The sequence below is a fragment of the Olea europaea genome, chromosome 10, assembly GCF_002742605.1.
Source record: "Olea europaea var. sylvestris chromosome 10, O_europaea_v1, whole genome shotgun sequence".
NCBI lineage: Eukaryota > Viridiplantae > Streptophyta > Magnoliopsida > Lamiales > Oleaceae > Olea > Olea europaea.
In genome coordinates, this window is record NC_036246.1 from 14,797,655 (window position 1) to 14,820,079 (window position 22,425).

The 22,425-nt window shown below is 31.7% G+C and overlaps 2 protein-coding genes across 5 annotated transcripts; one reads left to right on the forward strand and one right to left on the reverse strand.

The window, feature by feature from the left end:
- Positions 1-8,013: 8,013 nt before the first annotated feature.
- On the reverse strand, positions 8,014-10,241 carry LOC111402650. Its single transcript, XM_023031023.1, has 2 exons — positions 9,596-10,241; positions 8,014-8,906 (listed from the first exon to the last, which is right to left on the reverse strand). Exons 1-2 carry the CDS (start codon positions 9,698-9,700, stop codon positions 8,676-8,678), a joined length of 336 nt encoding a protein of 111 aa, XP_022886791.1. The 5' UTR covers positions 9,701-10,241; the 3' UTR covers positions 8,014-8,675.
- Positions 10,242-12,928: 2,687 nt separating this feature from the next.
- Positions 12,929-19,681, forward strand: LOC111401347 (bZIP transcription factor 46-like). Of its 4 annotated transcripts, none has more exons than XR_002703991.1 (6): positions 12,929-13,057; positions 13,543-14,694; positions 15,274-15,374; positions 15,544-15,615; positions 15,714-15,743; positions 19,173-19,681. XR_002703991.1 is itself a non-coding variant. In XM_023029045.1 (5 exons), the coding sequence occupies exons 2-5, from the start codon at positions 13,591-13,593 to the stop codon at positions 19,245-19,247; spliced, it is 1,281 nt and encodes a 426-aa protein (XP_022884813.1). In that variant the 5' UTR covers positions 12,929-13,057; positions 13,543-13,590; the 3' UTR covers positions 19,248-19,681. The 4 variants fall into 4 exon arrangements, 1 of the variants encoding a protein (XP_022884813.1); XR_002703992.1 differs by having other exon boundaries at positions 15,292-15,374; XR_002703993.1 differs by having other exon boundaries at positions 15,295-15,374.
- Positions 19,682-22,425: the final 2,744 nt, after the last annotated feature.

Here is a 22,425-nt window from a genome sequence, read left to right on the forward strand (position 1 = left end):
GAATATGAGTTAAGATTGAAACTTTTGAATTATTGAGTATAAATCAAGTAACTACAATGCACAAAAATCAAGAATGGAGGAAAATTTTAGTATTGTTATATTCATAATATTGTTTATTAAATTTGTATTTTGCAATTGGAATTTGAGATAATATTTGTATTTTCGTTTATAATATTGTGTTTTTGTTTTCATTGACTCTCTTTTCATAAATTGTTTTATAACAATTTGACGGATGGACCTATAAAAAATAATTTATTTTCGTGATTATTAATCGAACCGAATCGAGATACGAATCGAACCGATTTACGTGGTTATTATGCGGTTATGGTTTGGCAAAAAATTTGAAGGTTCGGTGATGATTTTGGTCGAATCGAACCGTTGTCATCCCTAACTCACAGGATCACTATTTAATATTTTATTTACTCAAATGAAAATTTCTCTTCCAACAAAGCAATCACACGACTGCATCTATATCTCTCAATATGATGCCTTTCTCTTCCTACTTAATTCTCATTCATATCTGACTAAATCAAATATTAGATCTTTGAGAGGCCAGTCTTAGAGTGATATTCCCAAAGTTCATCATCTTTTTATCCATCTGCATCATAAAGATAATGAATTAGAAAATTAATAACCCGCCTACTTAAATTATCTGCTAAAATATTATTTTTTTCATCTATATATTCTATGTTAATTTTATAACCACTTAATATCTCATATAATTTTAACCATCTTTTATGTTTTATTTTATCAAAATCTGTCTTTTTGATAAATTTTACTATAACTTCACAATTTGTTCTTATTGTAGACTGGTTATTTAGGAATAATTTAAAACTTTCTATGATATGTATGATGGCTATTATTTCACAATCCAAACTAGTTAAATATTTTCCTCTTATCTTATATTTTCCGCTAGCATATCTTCAAATTTCTTCTTCTTTTTGTCACTATATTTATTTTGTTTGGAGTATAAAATTCCCCCCATCCTAATTAATCCATCTATTTCTACTATTTTATATTCACTATCTAATGTTGGCGAATTTTTAACTTCTTTTATTCTTTTAACTTGTTCTATGCCTAATTGATTAAAATATTTTTATCCTTTATTAGATAATTTACTATACAATGATCCTACTTTCCTTCCTAAATCTTTGATAAAATGTCTAGTATAATTTAATATTCCTAGAAGAGTCCGTAATTTCTTAGTTTCTTCAATTTTATCTGAAAATTGTAAAATTGTCTGTACTATGTGTGGTTGTAGCTGAATCTTTCCTTTTCCTAAAATTATTTCTAAAAATTCAATTTTTGTTCATTTATTTCCATTTTTTTTTACTTATAATTAAACTATTTTCTAGACAAGTAAGAAAATTTTCTATGTAGATACCAATTAGAGTAACTAGAAACTAATAAAATATTTGGGTGGCAATTACTACGGGTGACAATTTCATGTACAATTCATTCAAAATCTTGTAACAAAAAGTTTTTGCAATAAAAAGTATTGTGCCAAATTTTTGAAAAAGTCTACGTGTCAATTTAATTCTGTTTGAAAAATTTGTGGAAAAAAGTCTTATCTTATATTTTTATAGTAAAATTCTCTATGTAGGTTTACTAATAAAAGAAAGAAAAAGTCTTTAAGTAAATAAGAAAAAGTCTATATCTTAATTAAGAGAAAATGGCAACTCTTCTTACTAATTACAACGTCTTCAAATTAAGTGTCCAAAATAGAAAATTTTCTAAGTAGTTACTAAAATAAAAAAATCTTAAAGAAAAAATTTTCTCTTAAAAAATGAATCTTACTATTTTTATCTTTATTTTCTCTTATAATTTTTATGTCTTTTTTTCCTTTCATACAATATTTAGGATTTTCTATCAAGAAAGTCCGATACTGAAAGATATAAAGCTCAGTGATTTGCTTCTTGATTTGTAAAGAGGAGTCATCTTTATTTCTATCTAGTGCAGATAATATGTGGCTTTCTATAACAATTAATCTACCAATTGCTTGATTTTCTAAACAAATATTAATAAATTCTTCAAAACTTTCTACTGAACAACAAAGCAAAATAGATGATGTATATAAAATATTAGAACTAAAGATCAATATGTTTATAATGACCTTAGAATATTTTACCGTTCAGCAAATTAATTTCTTCAGTTTTTTTTTTTTTTGGTAACTCTCTCTTAACTTTTTCTTCACCTTCTAAAAAATGCTTAAGACTATAATTAAAAAGATTTTCATCATATTAAAAAAGGCTTAAACAAGCTCCCAAAATCAGTCAGCTTAACTCAAAGGATTACTTTATCTTTTTAATCATGGAATCCAGAATAAAGAGGTTAAGAGCGTTATAATATAGAAAAGATAAAAAGATATTTTTCTCTGAATAAATTAATTGTTTACTTAGTGCTTCCTCTGTTAACCCTTGCTCGAAAAATAAATAAAGTAAATGAAAACCGTAGAAAGTGTGAAAAGAACGTACTTGAATTCCGAAGTCTTTGAACTTACAAAGATGTCTTTGACTTTACAATGATTATGGAGAGACTTTTGAGTACAAGTGTGAGAGGGCGCTATGTGTTTTTCTCGGTATGTTTTTCTTTGTGAGTATTATGAGCATTTATAGACGCTGGTACATTACGTCTATTATTTTAATATTGTATCACTTTACAAGTGTGCGATCTATAATTAAAGAGAAAATAATAAATACTATACAACTTTACAGGTATGAGGTTTTAAAACGATTGTATGAAATTATTGACAACTTTTTTCTTCAGTCTGACAGCCTTATCTTCAAGCTTCCTTCTTTTGTTGATTTTGCTTGATAATTGAGCACTTTACGTCTTTTTATCTTTCTTTGCTTTGTCTTTTCTTCATTTAATTACTCTATCTGCCCAGTATTTCAATGTAAGCTTCTTCTAGCTCTGAATTCATTTCATTGTTTTTTTCGTCCGATATGCATTCTTCTTCTTCTATATCTAATTGGGTTTCTATAAATTCTCCATTAGTTTCCTGAAACGTCATCAGATATATATTCTTCTGCTAAATATTTGGTATTGAAATTTTTTCTGTTTTGATTCTTATGGCGAGGTGCTCTTGACAAAAAATAACTTTGTTATTCCATCGTGCTACTAGTTTGAAATCGTTACTTTGGACTTCCATCATTGCCATAGTTTTCGAGATCTGTCTTTCATAATCAATTTTTCTAATTTTTATTTTAATATTAGTCTTTGAAGAGGGCTTGAATCTTTTGGCTACTTCATATATTAAAATATGATGATAGGCTGGGACTACAATACCATTATTTACAAGAGGGGTTCTGGAAATAAACTAAATCATCAAGGGATGATCTTTTAACTGATCAAGAATTTGTTTAAGCTTTGGCAAAAAAAAAAATCTAAAAGATTTGTTTAATATATATACAATATCTATCATACCAAACTAAAAAGTTGGGTAAAAATGGTCTCCTTTTTCAAAATTGTATAATCAAAGAAAATTGTGGGATAATTGTGTTTAAAAAAGCCTAAATTTTTGGTCGATTTGTATTTAGGGCCATGTTTAAGGAAGTATCTATTTTTATTGTGATAATAACTTAAAATTTAAGCAAAATCTATAATTTCCTGTACGACTAAATTCCTTATAGAACTTCGAACAATATTGGCACAATCACCAATTTTTTGTTTTAATTCATATAAAGTCTTTTCTTGCACTGCAACTGTAGAATCAATTAGTTCAATTAATCTTTCTATTTTATCATAATAATTTCTACTTACAGAAACAATGTCTAGAGAAATAGGTCTTTCAAGAGTATCTTTAGAACTAAATATTTTTAAACTTGTAACTAAAGAATTTCATTTTGATATTTACTAATAGTCTGTTGGTATGAAAAATTTCATCTTCAAGGATTTGAAATATTTCTTCTAATGAATGCTTTCTAAGATTTAATTTTTTAACAACTTTGGTCATAATTTCACAAATATTGCAAAGTTAATATGATGAAGATGATGTTTGAGAATGAGTGGTTTGCATAATTTGTCTAACTCTTTCAGATATAAAAAAGTTAAATCATATCATTTCTTTGCAAAAATTTAAAGCTTCTTCGAGTGTATAACATCCTTCAAAAAATGGGTCAGGAAATCTTTTTACTTGTTGTAATACTGCTGGCCAATAATTATTTATACCAGGCTTTCTACCTTTAATTAGTGCAAAGAAACAAAACTTTCTGTTTTCTACTTGATTGTGAATCTGTCTAAAACGGTTAACTAAGGCATTAATGCTATCTAATTTTTGTTTAGAGTCACGTGTCATCTAGAGATTATTCAGTAAACAACGCTCCCTTTCTGACAGTCTTTCTAAATTATTTCCTCTTAATCGAAGATTAGATCCTTGAGGGGCTACTCTTAAAGTGACATTCCCAAAGTTTATCATTTTTTGATTCATCTGCATCATGAAGACAATGATTTAGAAAATTAATAACCTGCCTGCTTAAATTATCTATTGAAATATTATTTTTTCCATCTATATGTTCTATGTTAATTTTATAACTACTTAACATCTTATATAATTTTAACCATATTTTATGTCTTATCTTATCAAACTTTGTCTTTTTGATAAATTTTACTATAACTTCACAATCTGTTCTTATTGTAAACTCGGTATTTAGGAATAATTTAAAACTTTCTATGCTATGTATGATGGCCATTATTTCACAATCTAAACTAATTAAATATTTTCCTCTTATTTTATATTTTCCGCTAGCATATCTACAATTTTTTTCTTCTTTTTATCACTATTTATTTGGTTTGGAGTATAAAATTTCTCTCCATCCTAATTCATCCATATGTTTCTATTATCTTATATTCACTATCTAATGGTAATTCTAATAGTGGTAAATTTTTAACTTTTTCTTTTATTCTTTTAACGAGTTCTATATTTGATTGATTAAAATATTTTTGTCCTTTATTATATAATTTACTATACAATGATCCTACTTTCATTTTTAAATTTTTGATAAAATGTCTAGCATAATTTAATATTCCTAGAAATGTTTATAATTTCTTAGTTTCTTCAATTTTATTTGAAATTTGTAAAATTGTTTGTACTATGTGTAGTTGTAGTTGAATCTTTCCTTCTCATAAAATTATTCTTAAAATTCCAATTTTTTTGTTTATTAATTTCTATTTTCTTTTTACTTATAACTAAACCATTTTCTATAAACTTATTTAGAGTTATCTCTAAATGTTTTATAAGTTCTTTATAGTTTTTATCATGTATTAAAATATCATCTATATATACACAAACAAATGAAAAAGAATTAAATATATTATCCATCTTTCTTTGAAAAATAGAGTGTAATTTTTAATCCAAAAGGCATGACTAACCATTCAAAATGTCCTAATGGAGTAGTAAAGACTATCCAAGGAATTGAACTTTTTACCATTTTACTTGCCAAAATCCAGATTTACAATCAAATTTAGAAAATATTTTGCTATTTTGTATTTTATTTATTAGCATATCTTTATCTGGTATCTTAGATTCATCTTCTACTGTATTATCGTTTAATCTTTTATAGTTTACAACAATTCTTGTTTTTCCTCTTTTATTTCACTATGATTTCTAACCATAAAGACTGTTGATTTGTATTGACTACTAGATTGTGTTATTACTTTTAAAACTAATAACTTTTTAATCTGTATATTAAAATCTTCTATATCTTAATTTGTATATTTTATTTCTATTGTTCTAATTTTTATATTTTCATTTATAATTTCTAGTTTAGTTTCTATTTTATTTTTATCCCAATGTTTTATCGGGTCGTCTCCTATTATTTGAATTCTTTCTGCTAATTCTAAAATCTTGCCTATACTATTTATCTTAGAAGATGTATTGTTAAATATTATTAATTCTTTATTTCTTGGTATGAAATCAGTTTTTAAAGTTTCTAACGATAAATTATCTCAAAAATCTAAATTATCTAAATTTTCTTCAAATTGTGGGTCTAAGGTGGCTTCCTTCTAGCTTCTTCCAATATGGCGACGAAGGATTTAATAATGGTGGTCGTCTTCAATTCCAGATTTCTCTTCTAGATTATTCTTTAGTTTCCTTAAAGAATAAGATCCAAGAAATGAGATGAATAACCAACACAAATCTAAAATTTTCCCAAAGTCAGTGATGATCTTCAATTCTTTCTTTCAGCACCGAGTTTTCATTTTAACTCTTTATTTTTGTCAAGCCCAGCTCTAAATCAAACTTAAAAAGTTTTGGAACGTTCGATCCTTCATTTAATCACTCTGACTCTTTCATGCTTTTCTCTTTATTAATTTTTAGATTAACATGCTTCGTACTCGATTCCTCACGTTTGTCTAACTTCCTCATTTGTGATTATAGATCTGTATGTACCTCGATACCTTGGTGACTTTGTCAATTTTTTGCTAATATTTCTTGATCTGCACCAATTTGCGAAGGATTCTATGCCTTTCTTGCAAGCTCTTCTTTATCCCTTAACACTTGTAGAAATTTAGATTTCTTAGGACTTCGTTGTTGGGCTTCTATAATTTCTTCTTGCAGTTTGTCTTCTATTTCCTTTAAATCTTGCAACTCCGCCCTCTATGGTGTTTGCCAAGAATATGTTTTTCCAAGCACCTCTTCTGGGTCTATTAATTCCTCCCTGCGGAGTTCACCCCAAAAACTCTTCATAAACCACAGTATCTTCTCCCAAGTCATCGATCCAATCATCTTTTTCTAAGTCATCAATTCAATCATCTCCATAATGCATTTATTCAGGAAGGACGACTACTAATGATGATTCATCCTTTAAACTTGAATTAAAATTTTTTCCTTGAGCCTGGTCAATTATTGTTATGGATGCCTCAGCATTACATTCTTCTTCACCATTATATTTTTCTTACTTATTCGAGGTTACTATTTTACCTTTTGTCGATTCCTTTTTAAACCAGCAATCTGTAGTATAATGGCATCATTATCCACATACAAAGCACGAGTCATTAGTTCGTTGATATTCATTGAACAATTGACATCTCTTGTTACGATTTTATTTAGCTCCTCTTGTCTAGTAACTTCCTTTAATCCGTCTAAAATTATCTTCTTTTAGTTTTTTTTTATTTTGTTGATGGAATTGGCCTCTTTTTTATAATTATATAGTGCTTTTTTCTCTTCTTTCTTTATTGAGCCCATTAACATTTGTCTAGTCAACGCTTTTTGGTCGGCCAACAAATTTTCAAAATTAACTAATGAAGAATGCTATTGCATCAATAAAACTACTAAATTCGGGTCTCAAACCATGTATGATTATTCTTCTCATTCTAGACTTCAAAATCTTACTTGAAGAATCTAACTCTGAAATTTTACGACAAAGAGATTTAACTTTGTTGAAATATTGACTTACCGTCAATTCACCATGAGTGATCAAGAACAACTCGTTTTCTAGCAATTACAACCTTAAGTCATTTTTCTTCGAGAACAGTTAGTCCAAAGTATCTCATGCTTCCTTTGGTGTGTTCTTATCCCTTGTGTGCTCTAACAATTCTTCCCTAATTGTTGTCATTATAACAAAAAAGCCTCAATCGCTTTGATTCCCCACTTCTTCATTGTGGCTTCCTCTGGTTGTGTCATGTCACTTCCACCAACAACTTCCCACAAGTCTTGCCCTTGGAGATATGGCTACATTCGAATTACTGAGCTTCTTTACTCCACCTATCGCTTGTAGGTTGCTCATTGCGACTTGATTTACTTCTTCATAATCAAGTAAACTTTAAGAAAGCTTCACAATCTCCTTTTGTGTATGATCTCGAGAAGCTCAAAAATTTGTCCCCAATTGACTGGCACTGATACCAAATTGCTGAGCTTTGATATCAAATTGATGAGCTTAGACACCAAAATACATGTTTATTATGAAATAAAATATTACAATTTTAGACACTCACAGGACCACTATCTAATATTTTATTTACTCAAATGAAAATTTCTCTCTCCAACACAATACACGCATGGTTGTATCTGTATCTCTCAATATGCTGCCTCTCTCTTCCTACTAAATTCTCACTCTAATTTGACACACTTCTTACTTCACTCTCATCATACATGCATATACTCAACACACACACACACATACTTGCAAGGTCATCGGCTTCTTTTTCTACACAAAAGTCAGTGGCTTCCTTCTAGCTTCTTCCAATATTGCGGTAAAGGATTTATCTAGAATGGCGGTGGTCTTCAATTCCTGATTTTTCTTCTAGATTATTCTTTAGTTTCCTTAAAGAAAAAGGTCCAAGAAATGAGATGAATAACCCACACAAATCTAGAATTTTCCTAAAGTCGATGATGATCTTCAGGTGCTGTAAATAAACCACTGAATGTTAGCTGAAATAATAAGGAAAATGGAATACTCTTTATTGATAAAAGGAAATGACAGTGATGCAAAGAAAACACATAACCATTCGAGAAGGCTAGTCTCTCCACACTCTTTACTACTCAAACTCTCCTCCTTCACAGGTTCCTCCTATTCCCTTTTTATAATCCTCTCGCAACTAATTCTGTTATAAGAGTTTTGTTCATCTACCAGAATCAGAATTGGTTGCTGCCACTTGCTGCTTCCTGCCAATTAGCTCTCCGCAGTTTTCTTGATCCTTCTAGAATAAGTATATCTAATAGGAGGCCTATCAATATTCTACAGTTTCAAATGTAAAACATTAATCATGTATCGAACAATGAAGGAATTCCCATTGGATCTGACTGGAGCATTCATCCTAAGAAGATATTCGACATCTAGAACAGATGGATGGAACTTCGGGAATGCAAGCATCAAACTCGAGATAGCAGTAAAATATGCTGCTACAGGTGTATACACATAACCAAGATATGAGCACAAGTCGAGATAGATTGCTTCCAATCGTTTCTTCTGAAAACAACAGATACTAGAATTAAAGTTCTAAACAAAGTGGTTAGATAATTCAGCAAGAGAGTTCAAAATCTATTTATAAAAAAGTTGAGCCGAGCCAGGTTATTTATGAGAAACTGAATCTAACCTTCAAGTGACAAGGTGTGAATAACTCGCATTTTATTGACATGGAAACTTACTGTGTGCAAGGGAGAGATCAGTGATACAAAACCATAGTATGGAACTGATTAGACGTCAAAATGATATTCTTATTTCAGGGACTTTATGTTTCGCACCTGGTTTTACTGTCACCACCATTATCAGCCCCGATTCATTATAGGGCTGTGAAAATTCTGTATAAACATAGCAATCTCAGTTATTTTTGTGGCACCTACTGCTGCATCTAGGCTCTTTTATTAGAAAATTGTTAGTATTTATTTTTTTAAAAGAAGCAACAATAATATTGTGAGCAACCCTGTTGTGAAGTAATGAACAAGTAACGGCTACTCAGATTGTGACAAACAAAAGGAGATGCAGTCGAGGCATGGTTGGTAGGCAGTATCGAATTAGACATGACAATACAATATATAAAATTTACTTCTCTGTTTTCTTTAACACTTCACATACAGACCTAAAAAAGCAATCACTGGAAAAGGAAAAAATCATTAAAAATGATTTAAAATCTAAAGTATTTAATCATAATGAAATACCATATTGTGAACTACTGCCACCATTTCATCATATGAACCATAGTAGGGACTAGGGAACGTGCACATATTAGAAGCCAGTTGCTTCAACTGCAACCTCAAATACATCAATCCACTGAAAGAAGTTTCATTTCTGTCTTGATCAAACACCTTATTGCCGGAACCCCTATCCTCAAAGATTTCTTAGAACTGGCTAAAGTCCATGCCTTTGTAACAGTTTGCTCACCAACAGGCCAATAAATTAAACTCAGTTTCCCCTCTAAACCTTCAAAACTCCCATCCCCAATTCCTTGTATTCAATCAGGTCCTCAGAGAGACCATACGCCGGTGACCACAATGCTATTTCTCTACAGCTTTTACCAATCACATTGACTCTGGAAATTTGTACAAAGAAACCATTGTTAAAGCTTAATCTTTCGCTTAGACCTTCAAAGTTACCATGAGAATCTGCCACATGAATTCTTTAGAGCCAATATTTCCTTGTAAATCCTGCCACGAAAGCCAAAGAAAGTCTATCAACAGAGGTACACCGTATACCAGAATCTCATCCTAACTATTTGAGTATCAATACTTGGTGATTTTTTAATTTTTAATTTTTTTTTTTTGAAGTATAAAAGTTATCCGGCATGACTTCAATGTCAGCCCCCATTTGAGTCCCATTATTGTAAAATTGAGAATGAAAAATATAACTATTATGGGCTTCACACAAGAGATAAAAAGTTAAATATGGTGGTTTGATGTGATGTATAACGGTCATATTTTTCATTTTAATGAGGAAATAATGAGGCTCAAACAGGGTCTTAATAATATGCAGAATCAGTCTTCAGGCAAGACCATCTTGGTACTAGACAGCTCAGCAAATATGCACATTGAGAATCTCCACCCCAAACCTGTCAAGGTTTTTCATTCTTCAAAGGCAACCACGGAAAATGTTGTTAATCTGTTACTGTCTATGAGATTTATAATATTAATTCCCAGTTACATCTTCTCCACGGCTCATGTCAATATTTTAATTTCTTTCTTCTTATGAGGGTGTTACTCTATTGATTTTATTCAAAATGTAACCACACCGACATTGCTTCATAAAAGACCACAAAAACCCGGACAGTGACTGAGATCTTCATGGTTGGCTTTTCTTGATTCCACATCAGGTTCGCAAGAAATGATAGGCGAACGTCAATAGCAGCCACATACATCAACTAAGGTAGCACACGGCATTATTTCAACCATCAATAGTGTGTTTTACAGATGCATTGAACAATTCATGTAAGACATGTAATTCGGATTTGAAAAAAATTTAATTTCAACAGTTATAATACATAATTATAATATGACAAATGTTCAGCCTTTTCACCATGGAAATCGAAATTGTCTATTATTCACTTGCAGTTTCATAAACTTAAAATGGACGAAGCCCAACTAGATTCTCACGAAAATTATGTTTCTAACCCATCACATAATATAATACAGTAATCTTACCTTTGAATATAGATAATCTTCATCCGCTACAATATTATTTATCGCATATATCACTTCCCATTAAGCCCCCGTTTGATCCCCATTAAATTGAATTACATTACATTCCATTTTTCTTTCTCCTATTTTCAACCACACAATCTTTCATAAAATAATATTACACGTAAATCGAAAACTTTTCCTTTTTCTTTTTCAACCACTCATTTTAAAAAAAAAATATTATTTCCCCCATTTTCGTTTTCAGGTAATGGGGGTCAAACGGGGGCTAAAGAGTTCGGCATTATTAGATTCGTTTTGGTGTTTTCCGAGTCTGTCCGGTATGTTCGGAAGGGTTGGATTTTAAATTTTTAGGATTTTACGATCAATTTATTTAGTCCTGAAATGTGTGATTAATAAATATCATAATATTTTTTGAATTGTTAATCATAATCAATCCAGTAATAAATTAAGGATAACTACCCCGTTTGATACTTATTTTTCTAACAATGTGAATGTAAAATATAATCGTTACGAAATCTACGCAAGAGATATAAAATCAAATATAATAGCTTGATATGATAGATAACGGTTATATTTTTCATTTTTATGGCCAAAGAATGAATATCAACAAGGGCTATATATGTAAAAATAAATGTATACAAAATGGATTACTTATTTTCACAAACAAGTGGCTCCTACGTGAATTTAAAAAATATCGGCTCGTGATCCCCACCTCCTATTGTAAGTAATGAGTAAAGGATTTTGAAAACAAAGTTTGCAAGTATAGCATAATCCATAAATTAATATGCAGTTGACCAATGTCATGAAATCATACAATAATTCAGTTCCATTTGAGGGGCATCATTTTATCCTAAAAATGGCTTTTTTTGATTGTTGGGCATTGGTGCACAATCTTCCCAAACTTGGTGAGTTGAAAGTCAAAAATAAACGTGGTGTGGGGTCCAATAACAGTTGGATTTCTTCTAAAAGTGAAAAAATACTACCCCTCAAACAGGGATATTTTGAATTTATTACAAGTCTAAAGCACTATTATTTTAAAGGTTGAACCCCAACCTTAAGGGTCCTCCACCACTCCTGTTTTGGAGTATCGTGAGGGTGGTAAATCGCAAATTATGCCTCAAATGGTACAGGGTGAAAGGCTGTTTGTACACTTGCATTTACCCAAGAGCCAAATCTATATTTCAAAATTCGAACCCTTGACGCGGCAGCCTCAAACAAAGCTGAATTTCTCCACCCTTCCCTTTTATCACTTGGAGATGTGCCCTGAGGGCAACTATTTTTCTTATATTGGGACACTTCGAGGAATATAATGTATCAAGAATATTACTAAGGCCTCATTTGGTACTCATTTTTTCAAAATGCATTTTTCTCTCTCTTCTTTTTAACCACACATTTTTTATTAAAATAATATTACACGTAAATAAAAAAAATTTCCTTATTTTTCAACCACGCATTTTCCATCAATTTACTATTTCAAAATGCATTTTTAGATAAAAAAATGGCTTTCAAACACCCTCTAACAATTAAAATTTTGGAATAATATAAAAACTCAAAAAATATTTATGTGGTGCCCTCAATTAAAATTTTAATTAATTTTAGAAGTTCAGAATATTTCAATTGAATCACAGCTAATTCACGAAGCGATAAAGGAAACAAATAAAGCAAACATATATTTTTCTATTTTTGGAAGCTAAAGTGAATTTCATTTCTCTACGGCAGAAGTGAACCCCTCAGTTCCCAAGATCTGAACCGCCCATTCCTCAATGCGTGGACGGAGTAGATCAACCCACTTATGTCAATCCCATTGGCTCAATGTCAAACCAAACCCTCCTACTTCTATTGGTCCACGCCTCAGAAACTGGTCCGACAGCACTCATTGTTTTATTCCATTAAATAGCCTCTCAAGTTTCAACAACTGCTATAGTTCGACACGGAACTCCAGAAGAGGAAAAATTTTAAGAGAGGGGGAGGAGAAATAGGAAAGATCAGGTAGATTTTTCTTTTGTTTCATTTTTTTAAATAATAATAATAATTGGAGTTTTATTTACATATCTATGTTACATGTTTACAATTTCCTAATTTTGGACTGTTGGCTTCTTTTTAGTTCCGTGATATTTTTGAACTCTTTTTCATTGTTTCCTTTCTTTGATCTAGATATTTACATGTGGGCTCATTTATTTTTTTGCCTTTTAATCTAGTTATATTATTTTTTCCCTACTTTTGGATTGAAATTCTGATGGGCTTGTCGAAAACCAGTTTTAAAAAGTAGACTTGATTTCCTGCGCTAGTAGTTATTGGTTGTGTATTTTGGATACATATCTGTGATATACTCGAACGCTTTTGCATTTTTAATGATGTAAATGTTCTTAATTATTCTATGTAGTCTTGTATATCTATAGTTATATGTTTACAAAGAGGGAGAGATAGTGACAGGAGACTGTTGATATGACTTATTTTGTTGATGAATAAAACAGTTGGCTTTGGATTAATTTGAGACCTCGTTATATGGTTGGTTGATTGAAATGGGGAGTAATTTAAACTTCAAGAATTTGGGAAATGATTCGCTGGAAGAAGGCATTGGTGCTGGAAGGCTGCCTAATAGTTTTTCCTTGACGCGACAGCCATCAGTATACTCATTGACATTTGATGAGTTTCAGAGTAACATGGGGAGTTTTGGTAAAGTCGGATCAATGAACATGGATGAGTTGCTAAAAAACATTTGGAGTGCAGAGGAGAATCAAAATATAGGGTCCAGTAATGGAGGCAGTGGAGGAGGGGGAGGCCAAGAAGGGGGTGGCAATTTGCAGAGGCAGGGATCTTTGACGCTGCCGCGTACACTGAGTCAGAAGACGGTTGAAGAGGTTTGGAAGGATTTATCAAAGGAGTATGGTGTTGGGAAGGATGGGAGTGGTAGTGTTGATGGCTTGAGTACGATGCCTCAGAGGGAACCAACTCTGGGCGAGATCACACTTGAGGATTTCTTGGTGAAAGCCGGGGTTGTGAGGGAAGATACTCATTTGTCTGGAAAGCCTAATGATATTGGTTTTTTTGGTAACTTGGCATTTGCCGGGAATAATCTTGTTCCAGGATTTGGATATCAAAATGCAGATGGGAATGTTGGGGTGATGGATAATAGAATTCCAGAAAATAGTAATGAAGTGGCGGTGAGATCTATTGCACATTCACAACAGAGTCAACAGCAGCAGCAGCCTCTACAGCAACAGAAACTTCTTCCCAAGCGACCTGTTTTGCCTTCTAGGTCTCCCTTGGGTCTATCAAATGGTGATCAATTTGGTGGTACCACAATTAGGGGAGGGATTGGTAGCGTTTCCAATTCGGGAATGAATAATAATTTGGTCCAAAGTGCAACACTGCAGGGTGGAGGACTGGGAATGGTTGGTTTAGGACCTGGGGTAGGAGGAGTTGCAACGGGATCTCCAGTCATTTCATCAGATGGGCTTGCGAAGAGTAATGGAGATGTGTCTTCTGTGTCACCAGTACCATATATGTTTAATGGTGGCTTGAGGGGTAGGAGAAGTGGTGCTTTGGAGAAGGTTGTAGAAAGGCGGCAGAAGAGAATGATCAAGAACAGAGAGTCAGCTGCAAGATCGAGGGCTCGAAAGCAGGTAAATATTTCAAAGTTCTTGTACAAGAATTAGGTTTATTTTTTCAAATTTCTATATGAAGCTGTTGTGGCATGTACATGACTGTTTTGATGATCACTTGTTGAAATAGTGAACTTATGAATTCTAAATACAAGGTTTTAACAGAAAATCTAATAAAAATCTCTGAAAATCCATTCTTAGCAATTTGCCGTCTCTCTAATCTTATGTGGAGGTAAATGGACAATTATTGAATGTACAATTTGGCGATTCCCTCTTAGGGGAGGGCAATTTTTTTTCTTTTTCCCCATTTCTCTTGAGAAATAGACTTGGTATCAAGCAAAGGTTTATTAATTGCTCTCCTGGAGCTTGCAGATGCTGAAAATTTAGCTGGTTAAAATTTTTGAATACAAATTAGACACATGCAAGACTACTGCTTACTGAGAAAGATAGAGATAAATCTAATCACGGGGAAAAGTTTAAGAAAATAAGTAAATAGCTAGGTTAAGAGAAAATGATTTTCATCTACTTGTCCCTGTACGGATTCTGATGATCATTGACATTCTGCTTTTATCATGTTGCATCCCTCAAACATTACAAAAGAATGGATACTTTATGCAGCAGAATGCTAATGTGATAGCGATCTAATGTGTCAAGAGATGAATACACGTCTTGAGAAGTTTAAAGCTTCCATTTGTTACGAGGTAATGTAGTATGTGTTTTAAGAAACAATAATAATTTGTTTTACTTCTGCTGTTGTTACACAAAGTTAACTTGTTTCCTGGCTATAAATTTATATTAATCAATCAGTTATGTTATTGTTTAAAACACATTTAACTTCCATGAAACCTGTTTCTGTTTGATGTTTTCCAGGCATACACTATGGAGTTGGAAGCAGAAGTTGCAAATCTGAAGGAAGATAACCAAGAATTGCGGAAGAAACTGGTAGGCATTAATGTGATTTTTTTTTTCCGTTTCTGTATCTTCTTATTCTTATTAAATTAAACCTGATTTACACCATTTGCTGGTCTTCTATTCTGCAGGAAGGAATGATGAAAATGCAGAGGAATCAGGTATTTGTCACCCTCAATCTTTCCCTTAAGAAAAAACAATTATCATGGTATTTGGTGAATCTTATTTGGCCCGTCCAATTGTTTATTTTCTTTATTGGGCTAAGATTGAATTCATTACTTTTAATTAATCTTCTATATCCTCTATCTCACTTATGAATTCTCACAGAGAGCATGTCCTGCTAAGCTTAAAGAGAAGTAGAAGTTAAGTTTAAGTAAATTAATTAACTAACTTGGATACATTGCTTTTTCCTTACTTCCAAGTTAAAGAACTTACTTATTTTGGAAGTAACTTATTTCTAATTTTGACCAATAAAAGGAATTATATATTTATATATTTAATCTTATCCTAAAAATCTCATTTTGAAGGCAAAGTTCTTACTCTTCTTGTGTCGTAATGATCATCGGGGACATGAATCGTTGTGTTTATGATGCATTGTTTAAAGTTTATATGAGGTGCAAATGCAATTAAATTAATTAAGGTTTTCTTTCTGATTTATGCTACACTTATAAAGGGGGTTGACAAAGTTGGAAGATAAAATTACATCCACACCAATTATTTCAAAAATTGATTTTTAAATCATTTGAAATCAATTACCTGGATTTTGCAAACACACTTTGTAACCCAACTTTTGCAACCCAACTTTGTACAAGTAGTTTCTTTTATTTCCAATTTCAGTAATATTGGTTTATTTGCTTATTGACTTTGTAACCTTATTTAGACTAGCTTTTTTCCTGTTTAATCAAAATTCATTATAGATTTGAAAGGCACAGAGAATCACAGAATACACATCACCAACCTTAACTTGAGAGATACACTGCTAATAGGATATCTAAATAGAGAAATACACTGCTAATAGGATAAAATACTCTCAAGTTAAAATCTTGAAACTAGTCTAATACCTGCAGATAAATATCTATCAATATTATTCCACCTACTTAAATCTTCACTTTTGCACTTAGGCTGTTCAGAAAATTAGCTACTAATTGTCTGATGTCATTATATGTGGGGAGTGGGATGGGTGATGGTGTTAGTGAACTGCATTGACCTTGAATAATCCATATTCTAATTGTTGTCTTCCAATATTTTTTTCTGTTATTATTGTTATATTTTTTGCATTCTGACTAGTCCATGGTCATGTCTTCTCTCAAGCTACATGTGCAATTAAGTCGTAACATTTGTAGTGCCCAATAATTGGTGAATTTTTGTCCTTGCTCTTCGAGAATTCCATCATTTCTCAAACTGTTCAGATACTTCTGTTTGTTGCCTTCAGCCTTATTTACAATGGACTGTTCGACTTCAATTTTAGCTTTTATTTTTACTGTATTTCAATTGCAATTAACAACATTTCTCTTGTTTCTGCATCAAATGGCCTTGATCCCACGTGTCTTCCACGATTATATGATATCTTATCACTTTATTTTGGGTAATATATACCGTGGATAGGTCTAGGGTTGACAACAGTTCGGGGTCAGTTCGGCCCAAACCATTACCGAACCACTAATTTTTTGGCCATATTATAACTACACCATAAAACCATGTAAGTCAGTTCGGCTCGGGTCGTTAATAACTACGAAAATAAATCATTTTTTATAGGTCTAGCCCTTAAATTAAAAAAAAAAAAAACAATTTACAAAAAAAAAAAAAAAAAAAAATTTAAAAAAAAAAAAAAAAAAAAAAAATAAAAAAAAAAAAAAAAAAAAAAAATAAAAAAAAAAAAAAAAAAAAAAAATAAAAAAAAAAAAAAAAAAAAAAAATAAAAAAAAAAAAAAAAAAAAAAAATAAAAAAAAAAAAAAAAAAAAAAAATAAAAAAAAAAAAAAAAAAAAAAAATTTAAAAAAAAAAAAAAAAAAAAAAAAAAATTCAATGAAAACAAAAACATAATACTAAATCAATGTAGCAAACAACATCCAAAATTAAAATGCAAACAATATCCCAATTTAATATCCACATATGTACCCTCATTTCAATATCACAATAAAAAAAATGAAGACTGTGCATGAAGTACATTCAACTGAGAAAGAATTTTGGCAGCTAAAGACCTTGCGTTACTTTTTCTTCTCTGATTGATATTTACTAATGACATTTGAGCAGAATTCTCATAATTTTGTTCAACAATTCTATAAATTCTCTGTAAAAATCTCCAGGTATTTTTCCTACAATTTGGTGTAGGATAAATTCAATAGCTTAATAACTTGCTCGTATCTTTGCATTTCATTAATTATTTTCGAACTCATAGTACATATCATCGAGTTCCTCCAGCAGTAAAACTTAATATCTCTAGGCAGACTAAGTTTATTGAATTCATCTTTTATGTGGAGAAAAAAAAATCACATTTCATCAACTACTCAAACTTGACAAAAACAAAAATAGATACAGATTACAACAATAGCAGCTAGCAAACGGGAAGAGGAAGAAAAATATCCTCTTATTTGGGGATGGAGATGGTGAGTAGGAAAGAATACGGTGTGGAGAAGAAAAAAATTTGGGGACGCACGGTAGAGACTAGTGAAGACGGCTGTCGGCTAATGGTTTGTTGAATTTGATTTCAATTTTCTTTGTGGAAGGGTTAGTACTTAGTGGGTAAGTAGTAATTGGGTTAGATTACTTAATGGGTTAGTAATGAGCTATAAATTTTGGGCTAGACAAATTATGATAGAAAAAATAATGGAAAACCCAATTGCTTTTTTTTTCTTTTTTAATAGGTAATTGGTTTGGGGTGGGATGACAGCACAAATACCATACATATCCCTCCTTGAACCGGGTAACTAAAATCAAATACCATATATGCCCCATTGTACCATCAGTTCGGTTTTCTACGCCCCATTCAGTTCGTTTACCGCGGTTTCAAGTTTGACAGTTCGAATTGTTATCCCTGTTAGAGTCATCCTACAAAAATACATTTTCAAAAAGAGTAACGTGCGAAAAAGAGACAGCGGGCATGAAATGCTCATATTTCTAGTATCATCTATTCATTATTCAATCCTCTGAATGCAAAATATTCCTGGTCTAGTTGCAGTACAGTTGATTGTTTCTTGGTTCCTTGGAAGGAGGAACACTTACTTTCCTCTGTCGACTCTAGGCACAACCATTTACAAAAGTTTATGCCGAAAAGCATGGTTGGGGTTCGTTTTTATGGTTTAAACTGACACGTTAGGTATAAATGTGTAAATCAGCCAGGCTTAACATGGTTGCATTTTGGGTTATGAAGATATTGGGATTTATCTGTCATGGCCAGTTTAGATTATAAGCTGGTTTTTGCCACGGGCTATCATAAAATGATTCATAAAATCAGAACCCCGGACTGTACATCAGGCAAACGTGTGCACGTGGGTGTGAATATATATTTGTGTTTTTTGCTATATAGTGAACTAAATTTGGTGCACCATTGAGTAAAACAAATTGTCATTAGTTACATTTGATGATGGCAGGTTCAGGAGATGATGAACCAAAAGCATGGAAGTAAAAGACGATGCTTGAGACGGACTCAGACAGGTCCATGGTAAAGGGTGTTACCGGTTTGGTGGCTGAGGTTCGACGAGCAAGGGGCTGTATATACTGTAGATTGAAAGTAACTCAAATAATGTTTTGCTTTTAGTTAGTGCTTCCGAGTACTATACTTTTTTTGTATTTGAGGTACAAAGAGAGATCCTTGTGAATTGCGGTCCATCTTTTGAACACAGTAGAGGCAGGGAAGCTTGAGAAGGGTCAATTATCTATACACTATACTCTTTTGTATATTTGCTAGCTGAGAGCATTATGAATCCTTTGGCCCCTTAATATGTTTAGATTTTATATCAATATTTTAAAACCCAAACTGGATATTGAGCAGGGAAAATAAAGGACGATATCTATTATTGTCTGGCTAGTCGGAGAGCTAGATTCATCTCCTATTATTTGTTTTTGAATTTTTTGAAGAAAGGGATTTTTCAAGGATGCTTCCAATGTTGTTTACTATTTTTTGTAATATACTTAGCTTTTGCATAAGTTTGTTGCTGCACTTTCAAATGTAGAGTGAATTATCCAAATGGTCACTGAATTTTGTAAAAGGTTTCCACAGAGTCATTGAACTTTAAAAATCATTCAATTCATCACTGAACTTTGCAAAAACAAAAAATTCACGAGGTCAATGAACTTTAAAAATCACCTAATTTATAATTTAGTGACCCTGGGAGACCTTTTATAATGTTCAGTAATTTTATGGAAACGGTTTGCAAGTTCAGTGATGAATATGATGATTGTTAATGTTCAGTGAACATCTAGATACTTTTTGCAAGGTTCAGCGACAAACTGAGTGATTTTTATAGTTAAGGGATTTCATGAAAATTTTTTGTAAAGTTCAATGACCATTTGAGTAATTCACTCTTCAAATATGGTTACCTTGTTACAGTTTCATTCTAATCATTAGTCCTGTCTTTGGCATCTTTCTTGCGGTTAAGGTAATGACTTCGGGTATGGATAGCTCTTATAGTGTGATAGGCGGTGTATACAAGATTCAAGAATGAATTCTGGAAGCTCCAAGAAAAATTATTGCAGATTGATCGAAGTGAAAATTAAAATATTTTGGAAGGATGGTCCTCAATAAAATCAACATTAATCTTGAAGTCATATGCAGTAACAATACCAAATCAAATATGACGTGCATTATTATGTAAATAAATTAACATTCACTTTTTTCAATAAATATTGTGTTTATTACATCATATTGTTCATTCTTGCCGTGGAAGCTTGTTTCAAGGATTGTTAAATCGGTGTTATGTAGAAAGTGACACTTAAGCTTAAAAGGTGACATTGTCTTTTTTTTTTTTTTAAATTAAAAATAACGTGCAATATCATTTTTATTTAAAAGTAATGTTTGTCACTAAAAGAAATAATAAAAATTTCAAGAAAGTGATAAACACTAAAAACAGTAAGGAATTTTATTTTTTAAAAAGTGACAATATGATAATTCAAAAATGTGATATAAATTTAAAAAAAGTGACAAATTAAAAAAAAAAAGTAACTCAAATTCAAAAAAAAAAAAAAAGTGACGGACACTAAAAAAAATGACAAAAATCAAAAAAAGTTACGAACAAAAAAAAAGTTCCACGAATTGAAAAAAAAATGTGACAGAAATTGAAAGAAGTGACGAACACGCAAAAGTGATAAAACAATAATCAAAACTTATGTTTGTCATTCAAAAAAGTGAGCAATTTCGGAAAAACGTAACATACAATAAAAAAATTTATAGAAATTCGAGAAATTGACAAAAACGAGACAAACACTCAAGAATGACAAAATTTGAAGAAAAAATGTGACAATCACTAAAAAAAGGTAACGAAACACCATTCAAAAAGTAACAAATAATATGTGCTCATCAATACATAAATATTTCTCTCTGCACTAATGTATGGCTAAGTTTATAGTAGAAAGACATGCTTGACGTGTAGGATTTGATAGTATAATAAAATATTAGCTTTCCCCTCTCTTAATACCAAGTCGAGTACTATTCAATTCGTTCTATCATACATGTGAATTGTACGTTGGTTATTATCTGGGAATTGCATATTTTCATCTATCGAGACAATGCCAGTCCACCGCAATCGAAGAATTGATAATTGAGATGATAAAAGAATGGGAAAATTGCAGTCGGGGTACCAAACCTTTCGTTTATTAGCAAACTTTGTTCAAACCTTTAGTTTGTGCCACCCACAGTTCCAAATCTCTCAAAAATATGCACCAGATGTTCAAATGGATGGAAACCGTCCATTTTACCGTTAGTTGACTGGAAATGTCAAAATTTGACCAATTTGGACCAAATTAAAAAGGGCAAAGTGGTACTTTGCATTTTTTCTTAATATTAATAATTAAAATAATTAATAATAACAATAGAAAAGTAAAAACAAAATAAATAAAAATCAAAGAAAAGAAGGGAATACTGTTCATCTTCGTCTTCACCCTGCCCCGCCCCGCCCCAGCCACCACACCCAACCCCGATTCCATGGGTGGTTGCCACCATAGTCTCTAGCCAACTTGACCCCTCAATTCATTTCTCTCTCCGGCCAAGTGCTTCTTCAGTTTGTATGGGGTTCAAGTGCTTCTCCAGTTTCAGATGCTTTTGGAGGTCTTGATTATGGAGCATTAGACCAGTTTGCTAATACTAAAGAAGTGAAAGTTTTCGCATCTCCCGGTAAATGTGGAGTGTAACTTCTTTTTATCTTTTTATTTGACCTTACTGTATCTTATTTGCTTAACTGCGAATTAAATTATGCCTCAGTGGAGGTTCATAGAGAGTATCAAAAAATTTACTTGGAGAGAGATGAATTTAGCTTTGGAAATAGAGTTGAGGACAGAGAGATAAACAACCATCAAGGGGTGATTTCTTTCGCAACTGGGATGCCATTGTTTCTTGCAAGGAAATGGCAGTGCATTTGGGTGGTTTTTTGGCCGGAGACTAGTGGCTTTGGGCAATGGAATCGGGCTTCTGGGTGGGGTGGGGGGAAGAAGAAGAAAAATAGTAGTTTCTTTTATTTTTATTTGGTATATTAGTTTATTTGTTTTATTATAGAATTAAATAGCAAATTTACCTTTCTACCCTTTTAAGTTGGTCAAAAATTGATCAAAATTCAATTTTATTGGTCAATTAACGGTCAAACAAACGGTTTCCATCCATTTGAACCCCCGATGCATATTTTTGAAAGGTTT